Raw genomic sequence first — 22,836 nt, 5'->3', positions numbered from 1 at the left:
ACGATATTCAAAAAGTAGGTTGGCAGCGCCACGCCACTGTTATTTGGTATAATCTAACGGCCCATTATGCTGCCACACTTTTATTTTGCCAGGAAAGGAAATCGGCAGTTAAAGATTACAATTGGAAAATTAAGTTAAATTAATGAGATATTTAAGTGCGCCTAAGTGAATATGTCGCTAGATTATGAGAAGATGAGCTGGTCGGGTGAGTTTTTGGCTTTTCCCGGCTTCAAACAGGTGCAGACCACGTCAGTGGGTTGCTCCCAATCGCCCGGTTTCCGTGGACCCAAAAAACGGGGCCATGAATGAAAAGTGCGGTATCATAATCGTATGATCATCCTTCCAGATGTACGCGATCAGTTCAGAACATGGCGCGAGGAGACGGGTCGCCACAGCGAGGAGGTGGTCCAGCTGTGGGTTGCTGTGCTGGAGGACAAGGTGCACAAGACCGGCAACGAGCGGCATCTCATCCTGGAGCAGGTGATCATCGCGGCATTGGATACGGCTCGCTTTGACATCGCCACCAAGTGTACCAAGCAGCTGGCCCTCGAGTTCCCGGGCAGCCTGCGCGTGATGAAGTTCAAAGCGATGCGCTACGAGGCCCTGGAGCAGTACGATGAGGCCGACGAGGTCCTGGATGCAATCATTGCTAAGGACGAGACAAATGCCGCGCCCAGGAAGCGCAAGATTGCCATCCTTAAGGCCCGTGGTCGTCGCCTGGAGGCCATCAAGGAGCTCAACGAGTATCTGAAGAAGTAAGAAAGCTAAGTTCATGGTGTTTTTGGAAGAACGGAACCAAATTAGTTTCCGGCATCCGGTTGCTAGACAACTACTTATCTTACCATGTACGATAATCTCATAACTATTTAATATTCCTTCAGGTTTATGTCTGACCAGGAGGCATGGCATGAGCTGTGCAACATGTATCTGGCTGAAGGCGAGTTTGGCAAAGCTGCCTTCTGCATGGAGGAGGTTTTGCTGCACAATCCGCATAGCCATCTAATACACCAGCGTTTGGCAGAAATACGATACACAATGGTGAGCTATATAAGCCCACTAACCAGTAATGAAGTCCATCTTATGAATTAATTTTCTTTCAGGGTGGCGTCGAGAATATGGAATCGGCTCGCACTTACTATTCGCAGGCCCTGAAGCTTAATCCGCATAACTTGAGGGCCCTTTATGGCATTTACTTGTGCTGCAACCATTTGGACAACTCTCGAGCCGTGAGCTCCAAACGGAAGGAGCTGCAAAAGTTGAGTCAGTGGGCCCTCGAACAACTTTTGACTAAACAAACGATTGTACCCTTGGAGGCTGCTTTTGGAAACCTGGAAATCAAATCGAATTGACCAACATAAGCACTACAAATTTGTGCAATAGATGCCAGAATGTAATGGTTCCAAATATTTTCAGATGTGGGTTTCCAGTTTCTGTTCTTTAAGCAAGTTACATAGATAAACAATTAAAGAAATAGGAGTAAAAACAATTTTATAGTCAGTGCATCCAAGCAACTGTTTTTGGTGGTCTAGTATTGTTGACGGCATTGAAAAACATTTATTATTGAGGTAGGCAAAAATAGTCCTGTAATAAATTTAGATTAAACGCAATGAACTGGTTACTTTGAATCATAATTTTAATCTTTGGCCTCAAGTTTTAAGCAATATTAACTCGTGCCCATGTGCTTACATCCGTAAAATTAATCGGGCACTGAACGACATTCAGAATAAGTCGAAGAACATTTATTCTGAAGATGGTGCCTATTGTATACTTGACTATTCGCTGAGGTCATTGACTCTTATTATTGTAAAAATTGCTTTAATGCACTAGATTAATTCTCACTAGGTTTGTGCGTGTCCATCGTCATACAATTGCAAATTTATATACGTACATGGCAATAACCATATGCATATTTACTTGCATAGCACTGTAGGTGCAATCGACGACTGCAGGGCAGCGAGGGCAGCGCTGATAATCCAGCGGACGGTTAAAAATAGTCCAACAATGGGACAGAATGCAATCAGTGGAATACCCCTCCCTCCTTCGGCATATTACTTCAGTTTGTGGAGGAGCCGTTGCCAAACATCCGTCCGCTGTGCGATTTTCTGGAATACTTTGGACGGATGATGTCCTTGAAAGTGAATGCGGATGCGAGTGGAGGCTTTTCCGAATTGCTCGTGGAGTCCGGACCCTGTCCTTGTGAGGAAGACAGCGTCGCATAAGCTGCATTCCTGCTGGTTGGAAGTCCATCGAGATATTTTAGCTGGGGAAGCACCTGTAGTATATACTCGCGGGGTCCTTGGCCCCCGAAAACTGTGCGGATGCCAGGATTCCCCATGCAAGAGAGCTGATCCAGCGCAGGACAGTGCCGTTCGATGCGGTGTATCCAATCGGTTATATTTGCTATATCGCAATTGTTGATCCTGCAAGACGAATAGAATATGTGTTATTGCGTGGACCCATGTATGCAAGATTCAGGGTAATCACCACAAGATCCTTAAGCTCGGCAAATAAGGAAAAGTGTTTATGTCCAGGTTTACGTTGCGGTCCAGGATTAAAGTGTCCAGATCCTCGAAAAAGGAGAGAAATCTCAAGTTTCGGAAATCATTGTGACTCAAATCGAGAAACTTGGTCTGCGCTGCGAATTTGTCGGCCAGTCGCCGCGGAATTGTCTTCAGGTTCTCATAGGCCAGCGAAATGCGTCCGTTGTCCTCTAGGATGCTTTCCGAAAATGATACATCTTCACTTGGACAACTGCTGATGGAAATGTTGCCACTAAAGGAATACGGATTCGGCGTAATCATCTTCCCCACGTTGTCTTCGGTCAGCAAAACGTCGTTATATTCGTAGTTCAAGCTCTCCAGCGACTGAATGTTGGCACAATTCCTGAGGACCTCCGTTAGGCAGGGATTCAACGGGCTGGAAGCGGGGTATTTTGGTCATTACATGGATTTTTGAATGCCTATCTACTACCTGTCTTCGGAGTTGGAGCGTTCAGAGGTCGATGTTCCAGACATAACGGCGTAGATCTACATAACTGGCAGCAGCTCCTATTCTTGGTGTTTTCCAATCGGGATCGGGACTCCGTCGGATGGTATTTATTTTGGTCCAACGTCTGTGGTAGACTGAGGGAAAAATGACACTTGACTCTCGCTCCGCGCAGATTATCTGGATCTTCCGCTCCCCAAGCAAACACATACCCATATCTGTGAGTGTATTGAAACAATTGTCATCTCGGTGGTCACAATCACCCAACGCACTCAAAGTACACTCGAAAAAAGCTCTGTTGGAAATGTAAACATGTAGTGAATCTTTTCTGCCACAATTCCTCCTTATTTTGAGATAAGTTTATAAATAAACGTTTTTTTTTCTCTGTAAAATTACTCGTTCAGATTAGTAAGTGTAAATGCACAAGTCGAGAACAACAAAGTAAGGTATGAGGAAGAAATCTCTATTGTTTTTCCTTTGTTGATGCTGATACTCTTCCACGGAATTATCTACGGAGATGGTGTGTTAGTTTTGCTGAACGCTTGGTATACTATTTAGTTATTGGTTTACCGAACTACTTATCCAGTTAGGAGTACGTTTGGTAAGAGGGTTTAAGGTGTTCTTTCTTATCTCTTTTATCAAACTCAGGAACTTTGTATTACCTTACGTGGCTGGGAACAATTGGACCATGTTATTGCGCTGCTAATAATTAATAAGAGCTCCTTGTAATATAAATCACTTTTATTTACTTGTTTGTTCATTTGTAAGTTGACCGCTTGTGCTGATTTCGACATGCAGGCGGAAACAGAAGTAAAACGTGAAAATATGTTGATTATGTGACTTTAATCTAGTCTTACAGCACGGCCCAAGTTATGTTTATTTTGCTATTAATCAAAGTTTACTATTAATGCTCACTACAGAGGCTTGACTGTAGTTACACCTTACACACTGATCGTAACTGTCTAGGCTGACATCTTTGGCTCTTACCCCAAGCTTCGATTGGAATCACTCACTCATTCATTAAGTTAATTTACCCACGAGCACTCGCAGTCGAAAGAGACCAAACGGCAGCACTAGTAGGCGTTATAGTCGAACTCGGAGGGGCGAGCCCCCGGCGGACTTTCGCTCTCTGAAATACCGCTCGTAAAGCTGCCTGGTACTATGTTACTCTGGTCTCGTACCGCTGGGGCTGGAATGGAGCACGGCGAGTGGGCCAGTTGTCGGCAGTCAGCTCCACGCTCTAGACCCCAATAGTTCGGCGCGGCCTACACGCGGCAAAAGCTCAGCAAGATCGATCCGAATCGAGTCGAATCGAGTTGAATCGACTTTTCGAGTGTGTGCGAGTGTTATTTTCGTGGCGGTGCACGACTACAGCTGTTGTCCAATTCTCGAGCGGCGCTTGGCCTCGAGTTGCAAATCGCAGCGGTAATAACAAAACCACGTCTGGGTTTACATAAATATGCAATTGAACATGCGAGCATAGCAAATACTAAATTTAGTTTGTTATTGATTACTCGGATTGCCAGTGGCACCACCTCCCCCCCCCAACGACCATCCATCCAATCGATTGTAACACAGGGAAAAATCCAATAGCTGCAGTACTAATGTGCCATGAAGAGAACAACAAATTTTATTTATATTATACTATTGTGTGGAGAATATGTTAAAAATTACATCATTAAACAATTGTATTTCATTTAAAAAAAAATAATTCATATGCATTTGCCTCCAATTCATGAACAATTATAGTTCAATTATCACACGTTTCAAAAATCACTTAACATTGTTAATTTTACTATTTCAGTTTGTATATTTTTAAGCTGTACAGTTGTTTATAATACTTATATTCGCACACAAGTTGTCAAGTAACTAATTCTTCGCCATCAAATGAGGGCAAACTGTTTAAAACAGGTTTCGGATAAATTACTCTAAGCCAAATTCGTTTTCAATGTGATTAGTTGGTTTAGTGAAGCATAATTTCTTTCTGTGCGACAGACCCCACATATTTATTGATTAACTGACAACATACGATGAGCAACAGCAAACCATACATACGTACATACATGCATACATACAATCGTACATCAATATCAGTACCAACGAAAGAGGTCTTTACTCTTATCGCAGGCGCGTGTTTACCTCCCCGTGAATTTGAATGCCGATTTGTGTCGGATTGCGCGATTCGCACTTGTGGAAACTAACTAACTATTTTACTGTCTTGGCGGCTATACTGTGAAACAGTGGAGCGTGGCTTGTGCATGTGGATGTGCATAAAAATGGCATTGGCCAAATCAGGTTTTTGGCTAACAATGCTTAAATACCAAGAAGGCCAGCCGTGACACTTTTTCATTTGGGGTCGCTACTAGCGAGGGACCACTGTGGCCGAACTCAAGTGGAAATGGGCATCTGTGAGACGAGTGTGAGTGAGCTGTGTGAGTTCATTGATTAAAAGTGCTCAGCTGACGTTGCCGTTTCTTTGTGAATCTTATCGGAGCGCAGCAGCAACAAAAATAGGAAAACCAATTAAAAACACCAATACACCGGATCGTAGGGGACTTTATGCCATGCAAAAACGATCGTGTGTAAGCGGTGTATTATTGCAGATATGTGTACTACTACTTGTACACTCACAAAGAATCACATCGAATCGCTGACCAAAGTCCAGTAAAAAAGCCCAGTCTGACTGGCAAATCGCCATAGAACGATCACTTTCCGTGTCGAAAGTGCGGCAATCGCTGAAGTTTATCTTTCGGTGGCGAAAGGTGCTAAAATCTTAAAAAAAACTGATCGGTCCGAGTAGAGACCAATCCAGTATAGTGCTTCGAAAGTGAGTCGGTAAATATTAGGCACTTTCGCACCAAGTGCTCTCCAAATGAGCAAATATGTTTTGTTTCCACAGTCACCAAATGCTGTGCTGGATATTGAAAGTCGTCTCCAGATAATGAAATAGATCGTTTCGAACCGGGAGAATCGGTTTTGTAAGCTGTCGTAATGCCGGATTTCAAGGGCAGTGGTCTACAATGCGTGAAATGCTAATTTGGCGCTGCGACCTTTCTCGATGTCATTTCGGAATACGAGCTTCACGTTAAATATGCAAAAACCGCATTCAAAAACGAACCGAGCCATGTGTACCGACTCTGGAATACCTCTTAACAGCGGGGCGCACTGACTTATTTATGTTCTTCAAACACAATCGGATACTCATATTTTCATTTTGCCAATTTTGATTTATTTCCCTATTTCAACTGCAAGAGCAATCTAAAAAAATAATTGTTCAGTACCAGGGTATTCGAAATTATTACGCAAAAAATTTTAAATTGTTTGTTGCCTCTTTGTTGGCGTTTATTTATGTTTTGTTCCCCCGTTTTGCGTCATCCAGTCGCATATGTTTTTATCCCACAGTGACTTCCTCGATATTTGAATATTAGTCAAAACACTAGAGCCAAAAGATAAGGATATTGGTAAATTAATTTAAAGTTCATCACTTATCGTTCTGTTTCTCGCCATTGAAAGCCTATCGTTCGGATAGCCGCGTGAAGGCAAGGTTATCTTTTTATTAAAAATATATAATCATGGTTCAAGGAACTTACGCAATTGTAAATTTACAAGTTCACGGAAATAATTTCTCACAAAGCAATGATGAAAATATAATGCTAAAATGGACACAATAAAGTCCAAGAGTTAGATAAGCAATTCTTTGTTAATTTCGTGGTCACCCGCTTGTTTAGTGCTTATCAAATTTGCAATATTTACAAGTATTGATTACTTAAATACCCCATGTGATAAAAACTCACTTTCCACCAGTACAAAGTGTCCAGCGTGATTGATTTTTTTGTTTTTCCCTCCCTTTTCCCACTTTTTCTTATGACAAAAAAGACAACACAATAAAATCAATGTGCGAACAGGGGATAAGTAAAAAGTCAGGTGTCGTCTTCCCCACATGTCAATACATACATATGTACATGTATGAGGTTCTTAACTGGCCGGAATTTCAGGCCACTAAAGTCTATGCGAACTCTAGCCGGGTTAATGGAATATCAAATAAAATGTATTCATTATATGGAAAATTATAGCGACCAATTTATTCATTTGAGCGCTGGAAGGACAGGGTCAGCAACTTAGCCGCCGTGTTCCATTTTAATTTCAAATGTCGGGAAGTGTGAGCACTAATTGATCGTGTGCCTGGAATGCTAATTAGTTGGTCGTACTTCACCTAGAACGTTTGATTACTCAGAATTGTCCCGAAATGCAATAGCAAACATTTCATTTAATCGGTGTCTATATGAGCAGTATTATTCACTTAATTTATTCAATGATATTTTTTGTGCCATTTCAGGGTTTCGAATTGAACTAACTCCCAAAACGGCAGAATGACTGGATCAGGTGAGTATTTAAATTAAATCAATTAACTTTTCATCAGAGTGGATATAATACTTTGTAGACAGATCGCTTTCATATGGAAGCAATAATTTTAAAAATAGCTGTTTTACCACTTTCAATCGAAATGTCACGATCAGATTGACGCAATGCTCAAGAAAATTATTTATAGCATACTTATGGGTATATCAATTTAGCTATCTAATGTAGAATAGTTGTATACAAAGTTTTGTCAAATACTTTTTCGTTGATTAAAAAAAAAAAAAAATAAAATATATATATAACAAATAGCATTGCAAGTTTTTTCAAATCATTCTGTCTGTAAGGCAGAAATAATACAGAAGATTAAATACAGAAGATAATCATATATACGTATTGATGAATAGTTAAAACCCATTTAATTCACTGAAAAAAGAAAGTTTATGACCTTCTATTATTTTTCTAAATATCTAATCATCTTTTTCCTTTTTTCACCTCTTAGTGCACGATCCGAAATGGAGCCTGGAGCGCCGCGAGTCCTCTGGCCATTTGGTGTGGCGCAAGGACTCTCCGGAGTCGAAAGTCCGTTTTCGCTTCGACGTCGAGGTCCTGGAGTTCGAGAGGCATCCTCATGAGGAGCTGGATGACAAAGAGGATCACTTCTCGATGACCAATCTCTCGGCGACAGTGGCCATGTGCGCAACTTGTGTTGCCGTGGTGGCCGTCTCCGTGTTCCTGCCCTGGTATTTGATGGAGAAAGTGGGATCGCTTTAAAAAAAAAAAAAAAAACGGGCCTCAAGAGCCCGGCTTCTTGTATATAGGTACCCGGACGGTATTAAGTAGACTCTTGTACATAAGCAAGCGTAGTTTTAACTATTTGTATATAGTACGTACGTTGTATATAGGACCTGTGGTTTTTATAAGGATAGAGTTGGAAAAACTCTAGGTGCAATACGAGTGCGACAGTGACTGCTAAAGCCGAACTATGGAATGTGGATTGTATTTTAGGACGTGTACATTCTCATAATTTTAGTCCTATGAAAGATCGCAAAAATAGTTAATGGAATAAACGAAATACTTGCCCTTAGAAGTTGTATCTTTTGTTTTTGGGTCCCCAAAGGGTCGTATCTGGTGTATGCAATAAAAGGAGATTACAAGATCACGAGAATTCTCAACAGAAGCCGGTATAATAAATGTTTATCACGAACAATGCAGATACTACTCGGAATTGAAAGCAACCAATTAGACCTTCGAATGGACATTATGAACTGCTCAACCCCTGGAGCTCTGCACCAATTTAAGGTAACAATCATCCACCGCAGATGCTGCATCCCTTAACGAGCATCCCCTCGCAAGGACATGCGATGAGGGTTGATGGCGTAATCCCTGTTTCGGTGCCTTGATTAAAATTCTTCCCTCTTTATGGCCATGCTAAAAGCGCGCAGGCATTCAATAAAATTCACTGCTATCAAATCATTGGGCAACGATGGCTAAAAATGGCCGATTGGCACGTTGGAAAGTAAACTTTACGACCCACCCCTTGTAAACACCCAAACTACGTTGAAAAACTAATTGAAAAAACTAATTAGAAGAAAGAAGGTTCTAATGTTTGTTTACATTTTTTCATCTAATATGTGTTTAGCCAAAAAAAATTAAACTGAGTTTTAAAACATACCTCTTAATTTATATTTTCTCATGACTTGTCTTGAGATATGCAAACGCAAATTATTAAATATTTTTTGTGTGTGTTAAACATAGTTCCGAGAATGTTTTGTTTGTTGTTTTATAAGAGAAGGTCTCATAACATTTGCAGATATTGCTTATATGATACATTGCCGTTATAAAATTAATGATAATTACCTCACACTTTTTTTGTGAACCTTGATAAGAGTGACGTTTTTCTAGGGCTGAATTCCTTTTATTGGATCGCATCAAAAGGGCCAGAGTACTTAGCTTCCTATATTTGTGCCTGTGGCGATAAGAACCTACTCTGCTTAAATATTTCACATTTAATTTCAATTATGTCAAGCCTTTCAACTCGACTTAGAGTGCACTTCAACCTTAAGCTATGTAGGTGCCATAATGAAGTTCACTCATCCGAGTGGACACTTTGCCTACGTCAGAGCTTAAATTGATTTCCGTAATCTCCCGAGGAATACTGCATGGGGTGAAGTTGTGATTATGATAAGCGGACAAGAGGGATAAGGGGGGGGAAGGCGGCGGGCGCCGAGATAAGAGGCAGCGTCGTGATAAGATTCTCATAAATGTGGCGATCTTTTATTTGAACCGCTGCTGATACTCGCTCCGTGGACTTGTTGTGTTTTTGGTTTTTTCTTTTCCTATTCGCTTTTTACTTGCCGTATTTCTGTATTTCCACACGATCGTGCTGCCTCCCAATAAACCCGGTGCAGTGAGTCAGTGTGTTGTGTGCCCCAGTCGCGAGCGGACGATCCGTGGAGATCGCAGATTGCAGATCGCTCTAGATACAAATACATTAGGCAAACAGACCGGCAGCGGAATCGATCGATTGGCGATCTCGTTTGAATTCGAAACGCGGGACGATCTAGTCTGATCGGAGATCTCCAGCAGAACAGACGTTGTGCCTCCGCCGAAATATAGGAGATAACATATATAGGATATACATAGACTAGGTGACATCCAGCACTTGCACTGGATGATAAGAGTCGGTCTCTCAGCTGCATTGAACTTAAGAAGTCGGAATAAAACGCGACAAAGCCGAGCATACTTTATAACCTGTTTCGGATCCGTCTAAGTGTAAGTCTCCGAAGGTCGTTTGCTCGTTTTGAATAAGTTCTGACACTGAATAAGTTTGTTTGATTGTTTGTTTTTATTCGAACTGCTGGTTTACTTTTTGTTTTATTCTTTATCTGCTCGCAGCGCCTACAGAATGGCCAAAATGCCGGAGACAACGTTTGCCGACCTGAGTCTGGCTGATAAGGTAACTACATACATACATACATACATATAACCATGGGAGGAAACAGCATAGTGAATATTTATTAGCCACTTGAAGTTAGTAGGTGTGTTGGCCAGATTCCCACAACTGGTTTCAATCGCTGAACTTGGCGATTAATATAAAAACAGCACGTGACACTGCGACAACCAAACAAAGCGCCCAAAGACGTTCTCTGAACAATAAATTAAAGCGATACATTCACCTCGAAGCGTTTAATACCCTTGGTGAAAGTGATTGAGTAAAAAATTCAGTAAAGCAGCATTGATTAAAGCTGAACTAAATTATCACAGTTTTGAACTATGAACTTAACAAAACACATATTTAACATGGCCGCCATAAATCATGCTAGTAAATCTTACATTATTAGCTCTGCAGACTTTCAACATGTAATCAAATTATTGATCTGCTGGGGTCATGCGTAGATAGTGGAAAGGTATAATGTTGTAGATACAAGTGCATGTTTATTCCATATGGCCAGTGAAACGTAAACAACAATAGGCACAATAGGCCACGGTATACAGTCGTAGATTTCATTAACTCAACTGTTTACATACACTCCGGGAGGCCATAGACGTAGGTCTGGATTGTAGATCTATAGATCTATATTCGCGATTTCATATCTCTCGAAATCAATTGGCGCGACGAATTATCGCCGGTATGCTAAACGATGCCAATTAGTGACCAATGTATGCGAATGTATTTGCTTCGGCTTTTCTCTGCACTTAAATCTGGATTTAGCTGGAAACGACGCAAAAGTCGCGCCTTCAAATAGGTTTTCCATCAAGAATTAATCAATCCCAATAATACTCACATATGTGCGATTTTGCATGCTTTATATTCGATGGCAATTTGTTAATTGAAAAGTGCAATAAATTCATGGGTTTGTGAATCGAATCCATTACCCCTGATTACGCGGTATATTATACATATATACTAAGCCAAGGGAGTGGAATCAAATTCATTAGATGTGGGCAAATATATTTTGTAGTTATTAACACGAGAAGGTGATGCTAAAATATGCAAAAAACACCTGATTATAGATAAAATAGAATAAGTCTATTGTATTATTTTCTCCCTTTTGTATAACATGATTTATGTTAATTCGAAAGAGTCTATCTTTTAGTTTGTTAGATATTATTATACGCGCGATTAAACAAAGCAATTTGCGGGTCTCCAGATGAAAATGTTAACAAAGCTTATCCCACATAAATATTTAAATTGCATTTAACTTTATTATTATTATTTTTTATACAATAGACTGCTGTGAAGAAGTCAAGTATTGAAGCTCGGCGGTTTTCTGATGTGTCCACCTGCTCATTCAGTTCCAGTAAGTACTATAACTATGACTAAGATGTAATGTAAAGCATTATTTTACATGATCTATCTATAATGAAGCATAAAGGATATCATTGTTTTCCATTTCAATATTCTCTCTTGCGATTGAACTCACTTAATGGTCACTTGATCTCTTTGTTAGCCTGTTTCACCGGAAGCTCCGACGAGGAAGACGTCTCCCCGAAGGACAACCATCAGCGCAACTCCGCCGGAGGCACTGACTTTTGCGTGAAGAGCATCTCGAAGAGTGCATTTGGAAGGCGGGAGATCGAGATCGCCGAGTCGGAGATGCCGGGCATCATGACTCTGAGGAAAAGAGCGAAGGATGAGAAGCCCCTAAAGGGTGCCAATATCGTCGGATGCACCCACGTCAATGCTCAGTCGGCAGTGCTGATCGAGACCCTCGTCCAACTGGGCGCCACAGTTCGCTGGGCTGCCTGCAACATTTATTCCACACAAAACGCAGTTGCCGCCGCTCTGGCAGAGGCGGGAATTCCGATCTTCGCCTGGCGCGGAGAGACGGAGGAGGAGTTCTGGTGGTGCTTGGACAGGGCCATCTACTCCGACGGCTGGCAGCCGAACCTAATCCTGGACGACGGCGGCGATGCCACGCACCTTATGCTCAAGAAGTACCCCGACTACTTCAAGGCCATTCGGGGCATCGTGGAGGAAAGTGTGACCGGGGTGCACCGGCTGTACATGCTGTCAAAGGGCGGAAAACTTACTGTTCCGGCCATCAACGTTAACGACTCAGTGACCAAGAACAAGTTTGATACTTTCTACACGTGTCGTGACTCCATCCTGGACAGGTGAGCATAGATACTCATGATTAAGGAAGAGTACTATCTCTGACTGGTCCTTTCTAATAATTCTCTTCCAGTCTGAAACGCACCACGGATATAATGTTTGGCGGAAAGCAGGTGGTGATCTGTGGGTACGGTGATGTGGGAAAGGGCTGTGCCCAGTCCCTGAAGGGCCAAGGATGCATTGTTTATGTTACGGAAGTGGATCCCATATGTGCTCTACAAGCTGCCATGGATGGATTCCGGGTGGTACGGCTCAACGAGGTCATCAGGACGGTGGATGTGGTGGTTACGGCAACTGGAAACAAAAATGTTATTACCAGGGATCACATGAATCGCATGAAGAATGGTTGTATCCTCTGCAATATGGGACATTCCTGCTCGGAGATTGATGTGGTATGTATTCGGGGTGATTCCATTGTGGCCTTCATATATCAAAAGGTTTTTAACCCACTTTAGAATGGCTTGCATACCCCGGAGCTAACGTGGGAGCGTGTCCGTTCTCAAGTGGATCACATCAGGTGGCCGGACGGCAGGATGATCATTTTGCTCGCCGAGGGAAGACTGGTGAATTTGTCCTGTTCCACCATTTCGTCCTTTGTCGTATCCGTGGCCTCATCCACCCAGGCTTTGGCCCTGATTGAACTCTTCTCAGCGCCAGGAAGATATAAGTCGGATGTCTACCTGCTGCCAAAGAAAATGGGTAGGTTCTTAGTTAAAATAGCTAAGGAAATCTTTGGACAATTTAAATTAATTTAATGAATACTTTCAGATGAATACGTGGCCAGTTTGCATCTCGCCACCTTCGATGCTCATCTCACGGAGCTCACGGATGAGCAGTCCAAGTTTATGGGCTTAAACAAGGCCGGGCCTTTTAAAGCCAATTACTACAGGTTGGTTACCCTTCTTTCCCTTTCAATTTTGCACTCTAGTTAATAATATACTTATTTCATTTGCAGATATTAATCAGTATTTAATGCTTTATCCCGTTATTCTCGTTCTGTAATTTTGATATTATTTAGAAAATATATGAAAATACATTTTAACATAAATGGTTTTAATTTGGGAGCATACAAGTCACTGTTTTCTTACAACACATCATATTTTAAATTTTTCATTTTGATTTCAGAGAAATACCAATTGCTTGGTGCTACCCGAAGTTAAAATTCTCTTCGTTTTAAATACATTTTAAATAATTATTTGAAAATTTAATTGTAGGTATTACTCCTAAATTAAAATTATTAAATATTTAACATTATTATAATTATTATAATTGTCTTATCAGTCTCAATTGGTTCAAGTCCATTCCAATTAGGCAAATTTAACTTACAAATTCTGTAAAATGTAGCATTATGGTTCGTGTTTTGGCTAAAGCCAATTTTACACATACTTATTCGATTCCAATATAATACAAAAATTCTACGTGGAAGTTTCTACACGTCTCAGTATATCTACATGGGACTTACATATCAGTAAGTATATCATAATATATGATATATATAATCAGTAAATTATAAAATAATCATAAAATAATAGGAACCAAAAAGTATTTTTCGAAAAACATTAAAGCTGAATTAAGATGCTAGTACTGACCAGTCAGACATTGTAAGTCTATTTACAATACCTTTAAAATTCTCAGTAGCTATATTTTGAAATGTCAAATTGGGATAGAAATTGTATGATTTTTAACTTGACCACACAATAACACACTTGATCACACTTTCGTTCACTTAATTATCACTGGCCATGGGTTCGTTATTAAAGGAGCTCGTATGCCAGATAAAAGAAATACAGTCCGATTTGAAGAATGACACCCATGTAGGTGCGACTAACGGGGAATGGAGCCGAAAAGAAGTTCGCAAAATGAAGATTTGTTTAGGGAAGGTAATTCTTTTCACAAGGTCCTTGAGGGAGACATTTGCGGAAAGTCAAGAGTCCGGGAATCAAGAACAATCCTCGAAGGCTTTAGTTCTGTTACGATGTAAGTTAATCTTTCAAAGTGAAATTATTATATAAATACGTATATTTTTGAGTAGGTACTCGGTACATTAAGCGCTTGTCTATGGTCCTGACACTACTTGAGACTGAAGAAGGCTTAAATAAAGTGAATAAAACGCTCTTCCAACTGGACGTTGATACAATTCTTTTTGAACTGGAGTGTATTGTCAAGGAGGCCTTGAAATCTCTTTCAGTGTCGCGATTCCCGTACCAAGAGTCATCTTGTACCACTACAGAAACTTTAGTAAAAGAAAGTCCCATTTGTGAGTTGAATAAATTGCGGCTAATGTTGAAAAATGAGAAGAAAAAGCAGGAGCTAGAAATAATGGGCCACAATTTAATCATAATGAAGGAGAAAACTTTGGTTCTTCAGGCCCGTAAAAATCAAAGGGCAGCGGAAAATAGACTAGCTGAGAAGCAGGATCGCATCAAGGCACTCGAAGAATGTCTAGCCAACTGCAAGTTTCAGTTGAAGAACGTCAACGAACAGTATCAGAAATTGAAGAAAGCCAGCAATCAATTAATAAGGGAAAGTAATCAGATTAGGCCACAGAAAAGTTGGAGTGTGCTAGTAGGGCGGAGAAAAGGCAGAATATCGACTAGGACCAGTTTTGTATGGAAGTCGCTTAAGCTAGATCAATCGGAACGGGAAACTCTTATGGGTCTAAAGAAGCGCCTTAGTGAGGAAAAAGAAATTAAGTTGAGAGCCAAGACTGAAATGAGTAAAATCAGAAAGGCCATGGACGAGCTGTGTCTTGGTAAAGGAGAACTTCAATTTGGATTACAAAATAAGAGTGAAACAGATGCCAGTAAGGATACCTTGGTTGTCATTGATAAAGCCTTGAGTGCTCTTTCCCAATACAACACGCTTAAATTTCCGGATTGCAACTTCCAATTGAGCCGCCTTATGAAATCTCTTTATGGCAGCTTAACTACGATCCGAGATAGATGGATCCGAAAAATTAGCAGTGCAGTTGAACCAACACCAAGCTGTTTAAAAAGTAATACTCCCTCATTACCAGAGCCCCCACTGACGGTTTCTTTCTCAACCGACCTATTTTGGGACAAGATATACAAGCCCTGCACCCAATCAAATCCTGTTATGCCCAATACGAGTTTGATCCCGGTTCTGCCGAAGAAACAGCCAAAATCGTTACAGCTAACCTGTGAGCCTTCAGTTCAATACAAAGTGGCGTCCCGCTCTTCCACTACAGCACCGGTGCCGAAGTACCTGGGAAAAACATTCGGAGATCGACGTTTAAGCCTGCTCCGCTGGTGCCAAGAGAGGGTTAAACCGTACGGAATTCCAATGTACGAGTTTAGTGCCTCATGGATTAGTGGGCGTGCTTTGTGCGCCATCATCCACTCCTATCTTCCCGACCTCATTGACAAAACATACCTCGCCAAAAAGAAGCCCGAAGAAGTCTTAGCATATGGCATTAAAGTGGCCAAATCAATTGGTGTTTCTGATTCCGTCGATCTAATTAGGGAGCTTCGGCAGGGGCGTCCCAACCTAGAGAAGATCGTCGATTTCGTGGAGGAGCTGCAAGGCTATCTTGATATGTATGATACAAATATATGAGTAAAAAATTGAAATTTTTTTATTTTTGTACACGTATATTTCATAGCTACAATAAAATATATTTTAAAACGTTCAGAAAAGCAAAATAATTTTAGATTATTTTTGCTATGCATTTTTATAGCTTCTGCAGCGACGGCAAATGAATTCATAGATTCTCTATAGGCCTTTCACACATGCTACTTATAAAAACGTGCAATAATCATTTAATAACACATAAATATTTTATTCCAAAGCCGGCGGCATATTTGATTTGGTATAGTTCGATAATATATGGCCTTGAATAAAAGCCGATTGGCGACGGGGACACAGAAAGTTTTGCAATTATTTTCAAGAAGATAGTCTTAAAACGATTGGTTTCTAAACACGAACATTTTGGACACTTAGGCCTGCATGTAAAAATATATAATCTGCGGCTTTTCTATGGGTCCTTTTCATCGTGGATAATGGACCTGGGCCAGTAGGTTATCATGCCGAGGATAATCTTCTGTTTGGCTCGCGGTCCGGTCAGTGGATTCAACTGCATCACGAAGGTGACCATCCAGGCCAAGTAGCAGCATACAGCCGTTAGGATCACACAGCACCGGATTAGACCACGCTCCTCGTATCGGTAGGACACCAGGAACCCAATGATGGCGAATAGTAGCCAGAAAACGGTGATGACCATGAATGCCACGTGCTTATCCATTTCCGGAGAGTTTGCCAGCTGGCTGGATGTTAAGTTCTGACAAGTTTCCACCCTGTGTCCTGGATCTCGGAGCTTGGGCAATCCCAATTTGGGTGCCTGCACTCATAAACTTTTATGGCTGCGAACATTTCGATATTTTATGGCAAACAGCAGAGGCTGCAGGCGCAGTGGAGCGCGATGGCTGTAAATGGAAAACTGTATACATTTTCCGAGTGCTGGAGCGGTCCATAAAACTGCTGCACGCATCCTGACTAAGCGCAAAATCCGTTTTACGAGACTGCCAGCTCTCCAGTTATCCTGCCATCCTCCCCAGGATCATCCCCTCGCGATGTCCTGATGATGCCATAAGTGCCCAGGCGCGTCTCATAAAATGGCGGCTGTGCAACGGCAATGCAATGTGCGCGATGTGCGGTGGTGGTGTAATCGAGTTTTCCCAAAGTAGCAATAAATGTTAATGGCGACATCGAATTTTCCATTTTCTCGCCATAAGTATCAAGACGTCCGGTGCCAAGTCAGCGGTTATTTCGCGGCAATGGCCATCTTTAATTCCGTTCCGATGTGGGGGCCAACCAGTCTTATAGTCTTATAGAGAGTGAAATACAGTAGCCAGCTTCGGAGTACAACTTCGCACATCGACCATCGACAGAAACTAAAAACTGGTAAGGTATTACAGCTCAAAAGTAACCGAGTTGTTTCGGTGCCAGATCGATTCGGTATCGTAAATCACCGGACAGGGGTACCTCGGATCTGGAGTCGCAAGCAAATGCAAATCGGGCTAAATGTGTGATTTCCCCTTTAGCACGGTCGGCATTTAAGAAGAAACCGATTTCAGACCGAGCCCGAAACAAAAACCATGCTGCCAAATTCTGGGGCACCGCGTTATCGGTTCCGGTGAGGGTTTGTAGTGTCACTTCTTTGACAAACCGTCAAAATATTTGACTTGACTTGAAGTCGTTTCGCCAGCAGTGTGGGTGCACAAGAAGTGCGTGACTGATTTGAATAGGTTTCGATGAGGGCAACTTCTTCAGTTATCCTTCACAGTCCCACCAACACACAACGTCTTTGGTTATAGTTAAACCACAAAATAAATTTGATTCGGCATTTAAGTTCAATATATAATCTCAAACACAAATTAAAGCCCAACATTAACTTCATTGATACTAGAAATGTTTTTCAGAAAAAATTAATTATTTAAAAAATATCATTTCATAGTCAATCTGACAAGTATTAAAAGAAACTTTAAATTTAGCTCACCTGTCCTTCGTTCTTATTGTAACTGAAATAGATGGGCTGAGTGAGAGAATCTGAACAATTTGGATAAGTCGTACGACACCAGCACGCGTTGTTTGTGCAGCCACTTAGCGTTTCATCTTAGCACCGCTTAAGGAAGTGTCCGGAGTCACCAAAATACAAAGCTTGCAACACATTTCGCAGGTAAACACACCTGGCGAGGCGTCGAGTCGGCTCTTTGGACCATGTCGATGGCGCTGTGCCAGTACCGCTTGGCCCCTTCTCACTCCTTTCAGTACTCCACCTCTGGACCTTAAGAACGGCATGGAAAAGTGTCCGTATTCTGTTTGGAACACAAACTGTGAGAGGTCTGGTTCCTTACCTTTGTTGGCTCTCGAATTAGCACACACACATTTCCAGTTAGATCGCCCATAAGGCCAAAACCACATTTGACATTTTGTAGACAGGAAGAGGATTTTATTACGGAAAACACTTTCGCTTTTTGATCAACAAACATCACTACCCACTTGTTATAAACTGTAAAGTGCATTTACCCTATCTTAAGATATCATAATATCTGTGATGTTGTGTATTGAATCCTTATATTTATTATCAGATTAGATATTTATATTAAATCAACACTGCTTTTATTGTAAACTAAGTTTTAAAACTGTTATCAAATACTGCAAGACGCAGTATTCAGTTAAAGAACGTTTTGTACAAGTTGACCTAACTTGACTGTTATTATTTATAGATTGTAATCATACCAAACATCGCATACAAGTTGAAATGCCAAAAAACTTTATATAACTTTACCGGAAAGCATAAATTATGTCCCTAGTAGCCTTTGATCAAAATATTGGGAAAAAAAGTTGCCTGGTTCAACGCTCTACGGTTTTTGCATTTATTTCAGTCTTGATTAAAGACTTTCGATTTCATTGAGGGTCAAACTTAATTCGGCAGGTCGTCCTTTATCTGGCAGCATTTGAGAATTAATGCCCTCTATATTATGAGCCAAAGCGCTGGGAAAGTAAATAAGACCGAGCGATATGTGGGCGTCCACCCCAAAAGTTTGTCTCATAAATCGGAGTCTGCGCACAATAAAATGCATCTGTCGAAGGTGATTGATTTTCGACGTGGCGCGCAGTGTATCCGTATCTGTATCTGGGGGACAAGTGACTGGTACTGCTTCGATTTGCAGGGCGCACTGCGCAGCTACAGATACAGATATAGATACGGATATTTAAGGCGGGGGCGTCAACGGTCGGTGTCGGTGGTTGATTCCTGTCGCCGGCGAATTTATGTATCTGGAACGAAGCGGAGCCGCAACCCCAATGAGGCCAGGAACCGAAATCGAAGAGTATCGAATACTGTGATGGGGTAAGCGTGTGCCTTTAAGGGTGCGGGTGCGAGTCGAAAAAAAAGATATATGCCCGTCATATATCTAGGCGGTTCCCCATGCCGCTTTATTTATTTGTTTATCTACTATTTATGGTCCCAAGAGCCGAAGCCGAAGTCGAAGTTTTTCTTAGACCCCGGCCAGCGAGCGTTCGTCACGGTCGCCGTTGTTGTTGCCGATTTTCCTATAGCCATAGGTATACCCCATACCATAACCATAGCCTTATTGGCATCGCACTGGGTGACTCTTGGCGTCGGCGTCGTATATCCGAGCTGTGTATTTCTGAGTGTGAGTGCGAGTGTGAGTGTGAGTGGGCCATGCGATTGCGATTCCTGGAAACTAACAGCGATTCACAGACAGCGGAGAACTCGCACACCATTCAGTTCACTCGATGACGCTCCGCACCTCGGACTCCAAAACCAAAAACTGGCTCTAACACTTGGCCACCGCCGGCGCGCTCTTGCTCGAAAGTGTTAAAATAATAAACCAACAACAATAACCAAAGCGTTTACAACGACAACGGGAACTATAACAGTGTAATTGACAGACTATTGGCAACAAAACAAAGATTTAATGTGCAATTTTCATAAACATTCCGCGCCAGACCCATTGACTGCATGCTTTAAATTATAGCCATCATCAAACCGAGAACCCATTAGTCAATTCGGTGGCAAATATCTCGCCATTATCAATTATTGCACCTTATTGCCAATTATAATATTAATCGCATTTAGTAACTGCAAGCCGACGGCAAGTAACTTTTCGGAAGATTGTATTTGTGCGGTTGTTATAAATGATAATATACTGATTCGAGTGCCAGGCAATCTGGGGTGAGTACTGTTTTTCATCATAGTATCGTTAAAAGTTTTCAAGTAAAAACTTAGCCATAAACTTCAACAATCGTGGTAACATTTATTTAAAACAACATGTTTTATGTTACAGCATAAATTATATAAATCGTTAAAAAAATGTATTAAATTAAAAATGCCTAGAAGGGATAACATAAAAGTCAACTAATAAAAATACACTCCTTTAAGTAATTACAAACATTAATATCTTAAAATATTATTCAATAAACAAGAAATCACTCACCGGAATAACAATTTCCGTATACATGGAGCTAAAATGTGGTCCTTCAAAGTTAAGCATTCCTACATTAGTGAAGTATAATTTTTTTTTATACAAATGGGAAATTAAACGCATCTGAACTGTCGTACTGTTGATACTCACGCGGTTTTTCAAGCCTTATTTTGTTAGTTATCTTGTTTAACGTGTTATGATCCGATATTCGACACTTGTTTAGGTAATTTATTAAAAATAATATTATTAAGAAATAAATTGTTAAATTGAAAAACCTTTTTCTTGCTAATATTTTTCTTTTATTCCGCCAACCATTTTTTTGCCTTTTTTAGTGTCCGCCGTAAAAGAGTTTTCAAAAAATTCGAAAAATAATTGCTCTTTAATAATAAAAGAAAATAATTGCTATGCCAGCACAGCACTAAAAAAGATGTTGCTTTCTTAATACTACATTTTTGATTAATGCTAAATTTAAAACGCTAGGATCAAATATTTAAGCTAGAGTTAACCATTATTGAAAATCCTGTTCAGTTTTCATGCTTTTTAATTCTCTTTAAATTATGTTTATAAAAAGCAAATACTTCCATTTAGTGTAATCTCTTGTTTTCAGATGGTATTGATTTAAGAATGCCGCTTAATGTTAAAAATGTAATAAATAATATTAATATTAAATGTGTAGAAAAAATCAAAGCTTATGCTATAATTGAGTAGATCTCTGTACAAGGCTCAAAGGCTAATCACCAATTCCGCAAAATTAATATTTAAATTATTTGCTTAGCATTGAAAGACTGTTGCTCAGCATGCCTTCCCACGCATCTTAATTCAGTCAATGTCCCATTAAGAACGACAATGTTATCATAGCCTTTCTTTATGTCCTTTTTAATTCGACTCCACTATCTGCCAGTGCGTGATACTATTGCAGCAATCTTCAGCAAGACGAACCACTCGTTGAGGAAACATAGTAGGGATGAAACAGATTTCCGGTGGCCATTCGACGTTTATGGCATCTGGGAAGTTCCCACGGCTTGCCATGGACCTTCGTTTGCTCTCCAAGATCACGTACGGCCATAAAGCCCGGACAAATATAACGGGAAATGGAATGGCGGCACTTAAGAACCGCTGCCGCTTAATCCAATTCCACAAAATGGAGCCACGCTCACCAACCCCACTTTTCACCCCTCAGTTTGATATTCTTTATCTATCTATCAACCATTGCCATTCCACCACCTTATCGCTACATGAGTGTTTCAGTGCGGGCTCGTATCTGTGTCTCTAATGGCTGCGCACATTGTTGCAACTCATACGGGTACAGATACATTTTTATACCGTTTCTTTGTGACATGGGGCGGGGCTTGTCGAAAAAATAATGGCGTGCAGACACTACAGTGCTGCCAGATCCGTGCAAATGTACCAGCAGAATGCGTGAATGCCGAAGAGTGTTTACCCTTTAGATGTAAAAGACCATTGGTTAGCAAATTGAACAGAATAAATATGACTATAACAATATTTCTTAATATGACTATTTCGAAATAATAACTTATGAAAACTTATAAAATTTTATATAATAGAAATGGTGCTGCAGGCGAGTATATCTCAAAATGTATTAAAATAATACTGCAGAATTTTACAACAGCTTAGTCTCAATACAAATTAAAGTTCAAACTCCTTTGAATAACTCTCAAACTTAAATTGAAGCTAATGTAAAATGTTTTCCCGCCTATTTTAGCGAGTGCACCCTCCTAGTCTAGTGAACAGACCATCTAGCTATTTCACCCACCGTACAAAGCAAATTCTCCCACCTAATTCTACTAGCGCCACCTAGCGAACGAAAATGCGTCGTATAAGACTCTGCGCAGAAAATATAAGAAGGAAAAGCAGACTGTATTCGAAAAGGGGCGGAGTCTAAATCCATGATGGCCGCCACGACTCAAAACCGTACACATAAATATGTATGTACGTGTATCCACTATTCGCACACACATATGCTACCGAGTTTAAAAATATTTGCTTTTCCCTTATTGACTTGAAGTTATTTTTATATCACGTAACAAATCAAAAAATGCACAATACTATATAAGCATTTACTTTAATTGAGACCAGAAATTGGAAGCCCCGACAGAAATTGTTGGATATAACCATAACTCCATTGCTTTGGGGTATAACTGCAAACGAAACGCAGTAAATTTCTCATCCACTTCTCAGAACCGAAAATATTCTGTCCAAATATATAAGTCTAAAAAATTCTTTGCTATATTAACTTTTATTATAGAAATATAACGGAATTTTAACTTATGCTCATCTTATGCTCAACTGATGTAGCTTCCCCTAAAATTAAAGCTTTGTTTAAAACTAAATGTATATAAAATAGCTATATCCTTTGTGATTTGTTTAATTGCTTTTGTTTTTAAA

General features: G+C 40.6%; 7 protein-coding genes and 1 long non-coding RNA gene across 13 annotated transcripts in view; 6 read left to right on the top strand and 2 right to left on the bottom strand.

Moving 5' to 3' along the window:
* Positions 1-60: 60 nt before the first annotated feature.
* EMC2B (ER membrane protein complex subunit 2B) lies at positions 61-1,605 on the top strand. 2 transcript variants are annotated; one of them, NM_001275722.1, is made up of 4 exons: positions 61-205; positions 347-755; positions 882-1,038; positions 1,101-1,605. In NM_001275722.1, exons 1-4 carry the CDS (start codon positions 172-174, stop codon positions 1,347-1,349), a joined length of 849 nt encoding a protein of 282 aa, NP_001262651.1. In that variant the 5' UTR covers positions 61-171; the 3' UTR covers positions 1,350-1,605. The 2 variants fall into 2 exon arrangements, with proteins under 2 accessions (NP_001262651.1, NP_650580.1); NM_142323.2 differs by having other exon boundaries at positions 1,101-1,477.
* MESK4 (Misexpression suppressor of KSR 4) lies at positions 1,520-3,125 on the bottom strand. Of its 2 annotated transcripts, none has more exons than NM_001275721.1 (3): positions 2,971-3,125; positions 2,485-2,916; positions 1,520-2,420 (listed from the first exon to the last, which is right to left on the bottom strand). In NM_001275721.1, the coding sequence occupies exons 1-3, from the start codon at positions 3,012-3,014 to the stop codon at positions 2,054-2,056; spliced, it is 843 nt and encodes a 280-aa protein (NP_001262650.1). In that variant the 5' UTR covers positions 3,015-3,125; the 3' UTR covers positions 1,520-2,053. The 2 variants fall into 2 exon arrangements, with proteins under 2 accessions (NP_001262650.1, NP_525017.1); NM_080278.3 differs by having other exon boundaries at positions 1,618-2,420.
* lncRNA:CR45592 (long non-coding RNA:CR45592) lies at positions 3,055-3,349 on the top strand. Its single transcript, NR_125191.1, has one exon. It is a non-coding gene; the product is annotated as a long non-coding RNA:CR45592 (long non-coding RNA).
* An 857-nt stretch (positions 3,350-4,206) lies between these two features.
* CG18622 (uncharacterized protein) lies at positions 4,207-8,429 on the top strand. 3 transcript variants are annotated; one of them, NM_142322.2, is made up of 3 exons: positions 4,207-4,410; positions 7,322-7,368; positions 7,844-8,429. In NM_142322.2, the coding sequence occupies exons 2-3, from the start codon at positions 7,356-7,358 to the stop codon at positions 8,113-8,115; spliced, it is 285 nt and encodes a 94-aa protein (NP_650579.1). In that variant the 5' UTR covers positions 4,207-4,410; positions 7,322-7,355; the 3' UTR covers positions 8,116-8,429. The 3 variants fall into 3 exon arrangements, with proteins under 3 accessions (NP_650579.1, NP_001287366.1, NP_001262649.1); NM_001300437.1 differs by lacking the exon at positions 4,207-4,410 and adding an exon at positions 5,089-5,404; NM_001275720.1 differs by lacking the exon at positions 4,207-4,410 and adding an exon at positions 5,694-5,812.
* Positions 8,430-9,780: 1,351 nt separating this feature from the next.
* AhcyL2 (Adenosylhomocysteinase like 2) lies at positions 9,781-13,500 on the top strand. Of its 2 annotated transcripts, NM_206500.2 has the most exons (8): positions 9,904-10,116; positions 10,240-10,300; positions 11,576-11,645; positions 11,796-12,462; positions 12,534-12,852; positions 12,916-13,159; positions 13,229-13,349; positions 13,416-13,500. In NM_206500.2, the coding sequence occupies exons 2-8, from the start codon at positions 10,250-10,252 to the stop codon at positions 13,420-13,422; spliced, it is 1,479 nt and encodes a 492-aa protein (NP_996222.1). In that variant the 5' UTR covers positions 9,904-10,116; positions 10,240-10,249; the 3' UTR covers positions 13,423-13,500. The 2 variants fall into 2 exon arrangements, with proteins under 2 accessions (NP_996221.1, NP_996222.1); NM_206499.2 differs by having other exon boundaries at positions 9,781-10,116; positions 13,229-13,500.
* A 643-nt stretch (positions 13,501-14,143) lies between these two features.
* Actn3 (alpha actinin 3) lies at positions 14,144-16,054 on the top strand. The gene is made up of 2 exons (NM_080062.2): positions 14,144-14,437; positions 14,493-16,054. Exons 1-2 carry the CDS (start codon positions 14,320-14,322, stop codon positions 16,034-16,036), a joined length of 1,662 nt encoding a protein of 553 aa, NP_524801.1. The 5' UTR covers positions 14,144-14,319; the 3' UTR covers positions 16,037-16,054.
* Positions 16,055-16,241: 187 nt separating this feature from the next.
* VhaM9.7-d (Vacuolar H[+] ATPase M9.7 subunit d) lies at positions 16,242-16,735 on the bottom strand. Its single transcript, NM_142321.2, has one exon. It carries the CDS (start codon positions 16,719-16,721, stop codon positions 16,455-16,457), a length of 267 nt encoding a protein of 88 aa, NP_650578.1. The 5' UTR covers positions 16,722-16,735; the 3' UTR covers positions 16,242-16,454.
* A 2,967-nt stretch (positions 16,736-19,702) lies between these two features.
* The window catches only part of Abd-B (Abdominal B), a 45,025-nt gene continuing 41,891 nt past the window's right edge, over positions 19,703-22,836 (top strand). The window contains exon 1 of the mRNA NM_206498.2: positions 19,703-20,180. The gene's annotated coding sequence lies outside the window, so the exon portion shown is untranslated. The remainder of the gene's footprint in view (positions 20,181-22,836) is intronic.

This window comes from Drosophila melanogaster, chromosome 3R (assembly GCF_000001215.4).
Source record: "Drosophila melanogaster chromosome 3R".
Classification (NCBI taxonomy): Eukaryota; Metazoa; Arthropoda; class Insecta; order Diptera; family Drosophilidae; genus Drosophila; species Drosophila melanogaster.
Note: the sequence above shows the minus strand (reverse complement) of the source record. Positions and strands in the feature narration are given on the sequence as shown.